General features: G+C 54.2%; 1 protein-coding gene across 1 annotated transcript; it reads left to right on the forward strand.

Moving 5' to 3' along the window:
• Window positions 1-7147: 7147 nt before the first annotated feature.
• On the forward strand, window positions 7148-7498 carry LOC307188159 (NADH dehydrogenase [ubiquinone] 1 alpha subcomplex subunit 5-like; the record flags this gene model as incomplete). Its single annotated transcript, XM_079924919.1, has 1 exon — window positions 7148-7498. One exon carries the CDS (start codon window positions 7148-7150, stop codon window positions 7496-7498), a length of 351 nt encoding a protein of 116 aa, XP_079781045.1.
• Window positions 7499-13036: the final 5538 nt, after the last annotated feature.

Genomic DNA, 13036 nt, shown 5'->3' on the forward strand with positions numbered 1-13036 from the left:
GGAAAAAAACCCAAAAAGCTTCAAGCAAAGAGGACACTGGAGAAAAAGGCTCAATGAGGCGCCGCAGGTAGATGTGCAGTTGGGGTCAGAGCCCGTCCGTCCCCGTCTCGGGTCACAAATCCAAGTCCAGCACCTGCTCTTTAATAGACACTTTAAAATTATACAAAAAAAGTAGAAGGGATGGGAAAGCTCTGCTAAATCCAGCACAGTCCTAACCAGAATGACATTTGATTTTTTAAGAACCTGAAACTCTAAAATTTATATGGAAGAAAAGATCCACATTGAACCTTGAAACTTTAAAAAGGTTTAGTCACCTTTGAAAATGAGTCAAAAGCAGTGATTTCCTTCCAGATTATAAAAAATCGGGGGGAAAACAAAAAAGCTACAAACCCACCGTAGAAACACTGCCAACACTGTAGAAATACTGCCGGCCGCACAGACCCTCGGACGGGCTCGGTGCTGCTGAGGGCGCCCGTGGGTCCCGGGATGAGAGGCCTGTGTCCTGGGCGGGGCTGCCAGAGGAGCACAGTTTGTGGGAAAAGGGACACTGACCCAGCCTAGCGTCGTACGCAGGCCGACCTGAGGATTAAAAGTCTCCGTGTGAAAGTAGAATCGCGAGCCAGTAGAAAGAACGGTGGGAAGATACATTTGTGAGCTGGGAGTGCAGAAACGCTGCTTAATCCCCGAAGCACAGCCTTAAGACAAGGTTTTGATGGGTTAGTTTACATAAAGTAAACATTCCTGTGGGCAAAGGACACCATGAATAGACCACTGAGAGCAGACTGAGAGACGTGTGCTCAGAGTTTAGAACTGGCAAAGGGCCTGACGCTTAGATGTAAAGGACTCCTGCAAACCAGAGGAAGGAGAATCCGGGTAGAAACATGGGCCCAGGACAATCAGGCAGCTCAGAGAAGCTGGGGGCCAGCCAGCCAGGGCTGCCATCAGAGGTGTGCAAACCAGGGCAGGGAGCTGATCTGCTACAGTGCGGGGTTGCCACGGGGGAAGAGGGGGCACGGACCGGGGCGTCCACGTCGGGAGTTGTCCCCTCCTGGCCGGCAGGGCACTGCACGCAGGCCCCGGGCACAGCGGCGGCTGAGTCCAGGCTGGGCCTTCGGCTACGGTAAATGCTCCTCAGTGGGGAGGAGCCCACAGCGCCCTTGCTGGGAAACCACAGGAGGCCACAGCCACGTGGACTGCACGTCCATCACAGAGGGATGCGTCTGAGTAGGAGGGTTCCCACAACAGGGACGGAGTGGACGAGGGGATAAAGTGAGGCCCGAGTCCCTGCTGAGAGCACCCCGTGAACAGAGGGTGGTGAGCACAAGCCGCCTCACCAGGGTCTCTGCAGCGTGACCACGCCGACGGTAAGCCAGGGGGAGGGGGTTGACAACGCCGACGGTAAGCCAGGGGGAGGGGGGGTGACGACGCCGACGGTAAGCCAGGGGAAGGAGGCAGCTTCCGTGGGGGATCTGACCTTCGTCCCTCAGCAGGCACTCGGCACCTGCTCCGTGCCAGCCCCTCTCTTGGGCACTTGGGAGACATCGCGACAGAGGTTTTTAAATTCCTGTCCTTGTGAACTTCGCATACAGTGGCTATAGATTAAACAATAACCGTAATAAGACAGTTACGTAGTTGGAAGGTGACCCGTGCTTTGGAAGAAAGCAGAGCGTTTTGGACAGGCTCGCTGAGGAGTCATTTAACAGGAGGAGTGGGTGACCCTGAAGAGAAGACCAGCACTGGGGAGGGGGCGGGGACCCGAGAAGGGGCGGCAGAGGTGGGGAGGGGGCGGGGACCTGAGAAGGGGCAGCAGAGGTGGGGAGGGGGCGGGGACCTGAGAAGGGGCGGCAGAGGTGGGGAGGGGCAGAGAGTGAAGCCGTAGCCAGAGCAGCCTGGAAGGAGGTGGGGTGAGGGCGAAGGAGCCCTGAGAACCCCCAGCTCTGGGCTTGGAGCACTGGGCAGGAAGAACCAGGAGGGATGGGGAGTCGGGGTAGGGACCCAGGGGGGCCGAAGGAGAGATAGGGGTCGGGGGGCAGGGGATAGGCATGCAGACGCACTGGACCGGGGTGAAGGCTGCGGGGATGGAAGTGCCCTGTGCAGCCAGAGACAAGCAGGCAGGACGGCGGCAGATGGCTGGTGAGCAGGCTGGGGGGCTGCCTGGAGGAGGGTGCTCCTTTTGTGCAAGAAGAAGGTTTGGGGGAAGCGGGGGAGGGTCCTGCGGGCAGGGAGCACGCTGTGCAGGCGAGGTAGCTCGTCCGGGCACAGGAAGCCTTGAACATCCGTGGTCCACCCCTCAGGCTCTGTGCAGAGCAGGCAAGTGTCAGGAGGACGGAGTCCTTCCCAGCTGGCAGTCACTACAGTGGGCACTCACCTCAGTGGTTTCGCCCAGACCAGCAATGTGTCCACCCGCCAAGGATGGGGTGCATTTGTTCCAAACCACCTTTCCAGATTGCCTCATGGCCGGGGGTGGCCTGAGACTCGTGCTTAGCTGACGACACCTGCTTTCCCGAGAAGAAGGGCAGGTGCAGCTAGGACAGTACCTCGAATGTGGACTCGGTGGCTGGACCTGCCACAGCACTCCTGCAGCCACAGGCGAGGGCTCTGGCCCCGACACCCTTGAGCCACTGAACCCACCCAGGTGCCAGCACCTCCCTACTTACGAGGTGAGGAAGAAAACCTTTTGGGTTAAGCCACACAAAGGTCTGGTGTCAAAGCCACAGTAGTTGGAGGCTTAGCTTTTTTTAACTAATGTATTTCTGAATATTATATAAACATATATTAAAAGTTATGGTCAAATAAAGCTAGCATAGCAGCGGCTCCTGGGCCTGGGCCCTTCCTAGCACCTGGGACCCAGCAGTACAGCCGTGCTAATTGTAGCTTGCTTGATTGCTGAAATTTTTTTTAATAATATATTTTTTATTAATAGACTATTTTTTAGAAGTTTATTTTAATAAATTTATTTATTTTTGACTGTGTTGGGTCTTCGTTGCTGCACGCGGGCTTTCTCTAGTTGCGGCGAGCAGGGGCTACTCTTTGTTGCGGTGCGCGGGCTTCTTATTGCAGTGGCTTCTCTTGTTGTGGAGCACGGGCTCTAGTCGTGCCGGCTCAGTAGTTGTGGCACGTGGGCTCAGTAGTTGTGGCTCGCAGGCTCCAGAGCACAGGCTCAGTAGGTGTGGCGCACGGACTTAGTTGCTCCGCGGCATGTGGGATCTTCCCAGACCAGGGCTCGAACCTGTGTCCCCTGCATTGGCAGGAGGATTCTTAACCACTGCGCCACCAGGGAAGCCCTAATTTTTTTTTTTAACTGCTAAAGTAATGCAACTTGAAAAAATTTCAAACCATAAAACATTGTATAAAGTGAAAAGTAAAAGATTCTACGCAGGCGTGTGTGCCTTTGCACGCGCCTGTGTCCCTCTGAGGCTCCAGCTGAGCTGCGCACTCGCCTCCAGAACCCGCTGACTCTGCTCTTCCTGAGCAGACAGTGCTGGGGCCACCGACAGCGGAGGGCCTGGGACCCTGCGGGTCGGTCTCTGCCGGGACCGTCCTTCGCAGCGGCAGCCAGAGGACAGTGTCCAGCGGCCTAGGCTGGGGAGCTTGGCCAAGCCCTCCTGCCGCAAGCCCCGCAGGCTCAGCCTGAGGCTGCCCTCTGCCAGGATTCCTCCTCCTCGACTGCATGGGTGCCGAGGTCAGGGGCTCCAGCCAGGATAAGGGTCAGACTCAGGGAATTCCACAGGCAGCCAAGGGCAGGAGGGGAACGGCCATGGGGGCAGGGCCGTGAGGACAGGGTCCCTCCCAGCTCTCTGCCCTCAGGGCTGACCCAGACTTGGCTGCCAGACCAGGCTGGTGCTGGGAGGTTGGCCATGAGCTCGGAGGCCTCTTCCGGAAGCCGCTGTGCCAGGTGGGAGCCCGTTCTGCCGTGAATGGGTCGCCAGAGGAAGCGGGTAGATGGACCCAGGGAGGCTGGGCAAACACCTGGCCCGTCAGGGCTCCGCAGGCCCCTGGGCCTGGCGCGGCATCTCCTCCAGGCCCTCGGGGGTGAGAAGGGCCAGGTGCTCCGTGTGGCTTCGGTGGGGGGACCCCAGCCCTGGGGAACCGCGGTTGCCCACCTGCCCACTGGACGCGCCGCAGAGCAGCTCACTTCGGGCCGGGCCTTCGCAGGTGGGGCGGCCTCGGTCGGTCCCTGTGCTCCCGGCGCAGAGCGCGGACAAACACCCCGCCCCAGCCCTCGCGCTCGCCACGGCGGGGCATCTGGGGCCTGGTGCGGGCTCCCATCTGCTCCTCCAGGCCTCGGGCTCTCTGGACTGAATGACAGCTGCCCCGGCTCCTGTAGCTCTCCCCGCCCCCGCACCGTCCCAGCCACCAGCAGCCCTCCTGGCCGCAGACCTCCCCGCGCTCTCTGCCCCGCTCTGCCGACCCGGCAGCCGCAACAGTGGTGTCCGTCCTCCCCGCAGAGGGATCCAGGGGCCGGCAGGAAGGACGCAGGGTCAACATGGCCAGAGGGTCCTCCCCGCTGGCCCAGGATCCCCGAGGAGGAGCCGCGGCCCTGTCTCTATTAAAGGGTGGTCTGTTCCCCCTGCAGGCGAGGCGGGGGGGTCTGCACTCCAAGCCCACCCTCGGGCCTTCCCAGGCCCTGCCACGCGGAGGGGGAGGCGGGCACTCCCTGGGCAGGTGGGCAGACAGACAGCTGCGGGGCCAGCCTCCCTGTGCTCCCCGTCTCCCTGGTCTGGAGCAGGGGCCCAATCTAGGGCGGCTTCCTCTGCTCCCGGGCCGGACCCAGCCCTGCTCCAAGCCCCGTCCTCCCCTCTGAAGTGCGGACTGTGCGGTGAGACAGGGACCGGGCCCCACGTGCCCCTCCTACCCCACCCATCCCCACCCCGGCCCTGGCCCTGGCGGGATGCAAGAGCGGGATGCAGCACAGACGGGCCCGGGAAGAGGACAGTGCCGTCCTGATCGACGTGGCCGCCGGGGCAGAGAAGGGGGACTCTCACGGGAGCACAGCCAACGCCTCGGAGGTAACCCCTCCCCTCCTCCCCTCCCCGGGTCCAGGCTCGGTCTGCTCTAGGGTTAGGAGGTGGACGCGGGGACCCGGGAGACAGTGGCCCCAGGCCCTTGGTGGGGCGGATGCATGCCAACTGTGTCTTCCCTCCTGCGTCCCCCAGCGACACCCAAACCCTCACCTGCCCCAGCGAAGGGAAGAGGGAGGTGCCCTTAACCCTGAGGGATGAGCAGACACCCCTCAGAACAGGCTGGGCGGGGCCGGGTGGGGCCCCCGGCGAAGGGGGAAGGAATGGGACACAGAGCAATGCACGAGGGTGACGCGGTTGCCTAAAAACAGAGCCGTGAGCGCAGCAGACGTGGCCAGTGGTGGGTCTGGGTAGAGACCGTGGGTGCTTGTTGGGCTGTGTCTGCTTCATTCTGCATCCGCCAGTTTATCAGAACACAGAAGTGACGGGGAGAGAAGGCCCAACCCCCAGAGGGCGGAGATGGGCTTTAGAATCAGGGTCAGGGTCAGAGCGTGGGTAAGCTTCCGATGGGTTAGATGAGGGCGAGGCTCGGAGCTCTGCACGGGTGACGTTATTGACAGGGTAGGTTTTCGGTTAAGGTTAGGGTTAGTTAGGATCAAAATTAGTGACGGGGTTCAGGTTAGGTCACCCTGGGCCCAGGGGAGTGCAGATGCTTTTGATAAAGTTGCTGGGGTGGGAACACCGGCCCCACCTTGCCTTAGGTTCCAGCCGACCCCGAGAGCCCAGGTCAGCCACTCTGGGAGGCCCCGAGGACACTGAGGGCCTCAGCCTGGCCTCAGGCTCACTCATGTTCAAGCTTTGTCCCCTGGGTCAAACCTGGAGAAGAACACACCTCCTGGGGCCTGCAGGAGACTCCCTCCAGGCAGCCTGTTGTGGGCCTCCTTTGGCCATCTCTAGGGTTCCCACCCCTGTCCCTGGGGGGCCACAGACACCCCAAGTGAGGCTGTTGGGGAAGATTCCGGGTCCCAGACCCGGGAGTCCCCGCCAGGGAGGTTCCTCTTCCCTGGTCCTCCGGGGCCTCGAGCCTCCAGCTGCTGCAGCCTGAGAGTGGACACAGGTGCCTCCCTTCCTGCTGCCCCAAAACATAGCCTCGGGGGAAACACTCACCCGGAACATCTAGAAACGCAGAAGCATTCCACCCTCTGGGCGCCGTGGCCACCTCCGGCCTATCCGAAGGGCACTTAGGGGCCATCCAGCTCTTCTCCAGCCTCTGGAGGACAGCACGGTGGGCGCCCCGGGTCCTGCCCGTGCTGCCCACAGCCCAGGTGCTCCGTGGCCCCTGGAAGCCCCCGGAGAGGCCCGGGGCTGGCCTCACCCCCGGATGCACGTGTGCTGTGAGCCCCTCTGGCCACGTGGCCAGAAGCTGCCATTCCTCCCACTTCCTTCCGTCCAGCTGGACGCCAGGCAGCCACCGGCAGGGTGGGGAGCCCCGCCAAGCCCTGGGCCGGTGAGCCCCTCCCAGCATCTGCCAGCCGTGCCTGTGTTGGTACCGGGGCTGGGGACACAGATGGGGCACCCAGGGGTGGCAGCGGGAGGACGGGGCCCAGGCCGCCGTCCTCAGGAACCAGGCCTCCCCTCCCTCGCCCAGCACCATCTCCGGAGCCAGCTGTGGTACCAGCCTCTGTGCTGGAGGGTGGGGTGAACAGCACACAGCAGGAAGGGGGTCCCTACGGATGAGGGGAGCTGGAGGGGGCTCGGGGGCAGAGCGGGCGGCCGTCTCCCTCCTGCTCTGGCCTCAGGACCAACTCCAAGTCACCTCAGACTCTGCTCTCTTGCGCCCCACACTTTCTCTACCTTCAAAGTGGATCGGATCCACTTCTCCTCACTCCCCACCCCACGGGTCCTGTCTGCCCCGAGCCACCGTAATCTCCCCAGAGTTCTGCACCAGTGCCCACCTGCCAGCCCTGCTCTCCACGCAGCACCGGAAAGACCCGTGCTAAAAGGAGATGCCCTGACCTCGCACCCGTTAGAATGGTTGAACGACAACAAAGAAACAGAAAACAAGTGCCGGGGAGGACGTGGAGAAACTGGAACCCTCGTGCACTGCCGCCGGGAAGGTGAAACGGCGCGGCTGCGGTGGAGAACGGTATAGCGGTTCCTCAAAAAATTAAACACAGGATTACCGTATGGCCGTCGTGGCGGGCTTGCTGAAGAAGACCACTGGCCTTGTGGGACTGGCTGCATGTGAGAGTCCACACGAGAGGCTAAAAACATTGTATACAAAGATTCTTGGACAAATCCCTAAAAATGCAGCATACCGGAAGTATACAGAACAGGTTACAACTGAGAAGCTGAGTATGGTTAAAGCGGAGCCAGATGTTACAAAATTAGAAGAGCAACTTCAGGGAGGCCAAATAGAAGAGGTGATTCTTCAGGCTGAAAATGAACTAAGCCTGGCAAGAAAAACGGTGCAGTGGAAACCATGGGAGCCTTTAGTGGAAGAGCCTCTTGCCAACCAATGGAAGTGGCCAATATGAACATCATTAAATGACTTGTGTGTTTATGGGAAACTGATGTAATTAAATATTCTGTTATATTAAAAATATTTCCATATTATTGACATCTTATAATCAAGAAAACTGATACAGACCATATATAGGAGACTTGATGAAATTGCTGATTATGTAATAGGGACTTGTGAATCGGTTTTTGATTTGTAGAGCATTCATTCAAATTATTTCAAAAATATTTTTTAAAACAGAAAAAAAAAAAAAAGAATTACCATATGATCCAGCAATCCCACTTCTAAGTTTATACCCAAAAGAAGTGATGACAAACATTTGTGTTGTTTCCATGTTGGGGGTTATTGTGATTAATGCAGCAATGAGATCACGTGCAAGATTTTGTGTTAATGTAAGTGTTCATTGGGGGTGCGGGGGCGTATACCACTGAGTGGAATTTCCAGGTCATATGGTAACTCGATGTTTAACATTTTGAGGAGCCGTCAAACTGTTTTCCAACGTGACCCCCATTTTACAAACCACCAGCAATGAATGAGGTTCCAATGTCTCCACATTCTATCCAACACCTCTTATTGTCTGTCTTGGTATTATAGTTGTCCGAGTGGCTGTTGGGTGGCATCTCACTGTGGGTTTGATTTGTATTCCCCTAATGACTGGTGATACTGAGCATGTTTTCATAGGCTTATTGCCAATCTGTATATCTTCTTTAGAGAAATGTCTATTCAAAATCTTTGCCCATTTAAAAATTGGGTTGTGGGACTTCCCTGGTGGCACAGTGGTTAAGAATCCGCCTGCCAATGCAAGGGACACGGGTTCGAGCCCTGCTCCGGGAAGATCCCACGTGCCGCGGAGCAACTAAGCCCGTGCACCACAACTACTGAGCCTGCGCTCTAGAGCCCTCGAGCCACAACTACTGAGCCCTCGAGCCACAACTACTGAAGCCTGTGCTCTGCAACAAGAGAAGCCACCTCACTGAGAAGCCCACGCACCGCAACTTAGAGTAGCCCCCGCTCACCGCAACTAGAGAAAGCCCGCGTGCAGCAACGAAGACCCAGCACAGCCAAAAATAAATAAATAAATAAATTTATGTTTTTAAAAAAATTGGGTTGTTTGTCTTTTTATCATTGAATTGTAAAAGTTCTCTTATGTTCTGATACAAGTCCCTTACCAGACACATGATTTGCATATACGTATTTTTTTCTCCCAGTCTATGGGTTGCCTTTTTTACTTTCCTAATGATGTGCTTGGAAGCAGATAGGTCTTTAATTTTGATGAAGACCATCTTACCAATCTTCTCTTTTATTGCCTTGCTTTTGGTGTCGTATCTAAGAAATCATTGCCTAAACCAGGTCATTAAGACTTACAACTATGTTTTTTCCTAAAAAGTTTTATCATTTTAGTCCTTATACTTAGGTCTGGGGAATTCCCTGGCGGTCTAGCGGTTAGGACAGTGCGCGCTCACTTCCAAGGGCCTGGGTTCAATCCCTGTTTGGGGAACTGAGATCCCACAAGCTGCTTGGTGTGGCCAAAAAAAACCCGAGAACAAAACAAAAAAACCCTTAGGGCTGTGATCTGTAACTTGTTATCTTTTTTTTTTACACACACACACACTTATGTAGATGTTTTACACACTTATGTAGGTGTTTTACACACACTTATGTAGATGTTTTACACACACACACTTATGTAGGTGTTTTAAAAGTAGATTTCTGCTATTGTGTTTTGTTCTTCACAAAATTTTAGAAAGCTTTTCACATCAGTACATATAAACACATCCCATTCTTTTTTTTTTAAATTGGGGTATAGATATTTTATTAATTTACCATCTTAACTCCACTTTGAGTTAATTTTTGTAAATGGTGTGAAGTAGGGGTCCAAATTCATTCTTTTGCTTGTGAAAATTCACTTGTCCCAGCAACATTTGTTGAAGTCACTATTCTTTTCCCATTGAATTGTTGACCTCTTTGTTTTAAAAAATGATAATAAAATATATGGGTTTATTTTCAAATTCTCAAATCTATTCCGTTGATGTATATGTCTGTCCTTATGCTGGTGCCACTCTGTCTTGATTATCCTTTTTTTTTTTTTTTTTTTTTGCGGTACGCGGGCCTCTCACTGTTGTGGCCTCTCCCGTTGCAGAGCACAGGCTCTGGACGCACAGGCTCAGCGGCCATGGCTCACGGGCCCAGCCACTCCACAGCATGTGGGATCTTCCCAGACCGGGTCACAAACCCGCGTCCCCTGAATCGGCAGGCGGACTCTCAACCACTGCACCACCAGGGAAGCCCTTATCCTATCTTTGTAGTGAGTGTTGAAATAAAAAATTGTGAGTCCTAAAATTTTGTTCTCCTTTTTCTACATCGTTTTGGCTAATCTGGATCTCACGTGTTTCCATATGAATTTTAAACTTGTCAATTTCTGCAAAAAAAAAAAAGTCAGCTAAGATTTTGATAGGGACTGTGTTGAATCTGTAGGTCAATCTGGGGAGTACTGCTGTCTTCACAATGTTAAGTCCTCTCATTCATGCACATGGGATATTTTTGCGTTTATCTAGTTAGTGCTTCTTCCACTTATTTCAACAATATTTGGTACTTTTCAGTGTGTACATCTTACACTTTTTTTGCTGTTAAATTTGTTCAGGTTTTTGGGGGGAGCTGTTATAAATGGATTGTTTCTCTTTGTTTTATTTTCAGCTTGCTTGTTGCTAGTGTACAGAAATACAGTTGTTTTGTGTGTTAATTTTGTATCCTGCAAACTTGCCAAACCTGTTATTAGTTCTAATAGTGTTTGTAGTGGCTTCTTTGGGATTTTCTATACACAAGATCATGCCATCTGTAAACAGAGAGAGTCTTACTTTTACATTTACCTGTTTATTTATCCTCTTGGTCTGTTCATTCGTTCTTGCATATCTGCACTTCCACCTGAGAGTATTCCCTTCAGCCTGAAGAATTCCCTTTAGTATTAACTGTAGAGCATGTGTCTGGGACTAAATCTCTCAGATTTTGATCGTCTGAGAACATCTTCACTTAACCTTCATTTCTGAAGAACATTTCTACTGGATAAAGAATTTTAGTTTGCAGTGTTTTCCCCACCCTTTAAAGATGTCGTTCCATTGTCTTTGGGCTCCGTTGTTTCAGTTGAGAAATCATGTGCCTGTTTTATTATTTTCCCCTGAAAAAAACATGGTTTTCTTTCTCGCTGCTTTTAAGATTTCTCTCTATCTTTAATACAGCAGAGCTATGCTGCACAATGATTTTCCTAGTTTTTAAATCCTGTTTGGAGCTCACTGAGCTTTTTGAACCTTTGAACTGATTTATTTCATCAGATTTGGAAATTCTTGAACATTCTTGTTCAAAGATTGCTTCTTTCCCACTCTCTCCTGGTTCTCAGATTACAGTCTATTGGGCCTTTGACCATGACCCCATCCTTCTTGTACCCTGCTCTGTTCTTGCCATTCTTTTTGCTCTGAACTTCGCTTTTTCTACTGGTCTCTCCTTAAGCTCAGCATCCTGTCTTCTGTTGAGTCTAGTCTACTGTTAAACACGTCCAGTGAGCTCTTAATTTCATGTGCTGTGCTTTGCTCTTTTATTTCTTATTTTGGGCTGCACCACGCGGGATCTTATTAATTCCCAACCAAGGATCGAACTAGCACCCCCTGCAGCGGAAGCGTGGAGTCTTAACCACCGACCGCCAGGGAAGCCTCCGCTTTGCTACCTTAGCACGTGCATTTGATTCCTTTTCATAGATTCTAATTCTCTCTCAAAATAGTCCAGTTGTTCATCGGACCGTTTTGTCCATTCTTTACCCTTTTTTTCTCTTTTAACTTAATAACCATCATTATTTTGCGCCTTTTCTGCTAATAGCTCCACTGTGTGGTTCACCTCTGGGTCTCTGTTGACTCTGTCACCCTCCTGTACAGTGTTGAGCTTTGTTTTGGCAGGTGGTCCAGTTACTGGCAGGTCACCTGGATGGGCCTGAGCTTGGTTTCAGGTGTCAGCTCTGCGCTCATCCCGCAGGTGCAAAGTCCTCACCCCTGTGCTATCGCCCAGGAGGCTCAGCTGGGAAGCCAGAGGGGCCGACAGGCTCCCTCCTCCCTGTGTGGCTGGAGCTCCAGCACTGTGCTTCCTGAGTCTCTGTTAGCCATCAGCCTGCAGCAGCCGCCTCTGGGCGTGAACGAGTCAGCAGCTCCAAGGACCCCCGGATCTCCTCACAGACCTGTGTCTCCGTCCTCTCCACATAGCAGCCCTCAAGCCCAAGGCCCCTTAGCAGCCCCGGATTCTGACCTCCCTCTGGGCTCTGTGGCCCTGCCCTGCAGTTTGGAAACGCCATGAGGGAGAGAGATGAAACGAATGCTTCCCTCCTCTCGAGGGCCTTAGCCCGGCATCCACTGCTTCCTGTGCTTTGCCCAGCTTCTACAGTCTCTATGGCAGGGAGCTAAGGCTGATGTGACTCACACTCAGAGTCCTTCGAGACCCACATAGACTCCTGAGGAGTTTGGGGCTCACTCTGCAGGGATGGGGGCCACAGAGGAGCCAGAGGGCAGACCCCAGCCCCTCTCCAGGGCTCAGCTTCCCCCGTGGTCCAATGCAGGGCTGTCCTGAAAGCTCTCCTGAGCCCTCCCACCCCAGCAAGGACCAGGGAGGGCCTGGGAAGGAGACACAGAGGAGCAGGCCAAGCGGCCGGTGCCCAGATCCTACTGCCCACCGGGAGCCTGGGCGTCCCGTACCTGTGGGCCAGGTACGTCGGGTAGCTGGGGAGCCCCAGGCTCAGCGTTCGTTCAGTGACCTTGCCCCACGAGCCCTGAGGGCGTGGTGTCCCGAGGCGTGGAACAAATGAAGCCCCAAAGTCCTGCTGGGGGCCTCACCCTTCAGCGAGCACCCCATGGAACCACTAACCACAGGCCAGTGTAATACCCACCCATCGCAGGAGGCCAAAGCCTCAGGCCGCCTGAAAACTCAGAAGCCACCTTCTGCTCATCCGTCCCACCTCCAGCGTTAAAGCTTTTGTCAAGGGGTGACATTTGTAATCATAACTGTGTTTTTATAGAATTTAACAGCTGAAGAAGTCCTTTTGCATGCAGTATGCGGTTACAACAGTTGGCATCACTTAGACCCCCTCGGTCTCCCGCACGCTCCACCCTCCTTTCCCACGGCTCCCTCTGTTCCCCAGGAACAGGCTCTGCCATCAGAGGAACCAATCCTGAATTTTACGTTAATCGCATTCTTGTGTTGTGGGCTTTTTAAAATCATTTTTGCCCCCATTTCACGTCACCAAACAACACAGCTTGGTTTTGTCTCTTTGAACCTGACGGAAGGTCTCAGCGTCACTCCTCCTGACGTAGCGTTCGCGAGGCCCGCCTGCGTCGCTGGCGCAGCTGCCGCTTGGCCGCTGTCCTTGCTGTGGAGAAGCCACTATCTTCCTCTCTGTCCTTGTGTGGACAGACATTTGACTTCTTCCCAGTTTGGGGTGATTATGAAGATGGGCTGCTGTGCACCTGTGCCGTGCCCTCACGGGGCTGTCTCCTAAGGGTAGGGTCGCTGGCGGGGTGCAGGG

The sequence above is a fragment of the Stenella coeruleoalba genome (assembly GCF_951394435.1).
Source record: "Stenella coeruleoalba genome assembly, chromosome: 6".
Taxonomy (NCBI): Eukaryota; Metazoa; Chordata; class Mammalia; order Artiodactyla; family Delphinidae; genus Stenella; species Stenella coeruleoalba.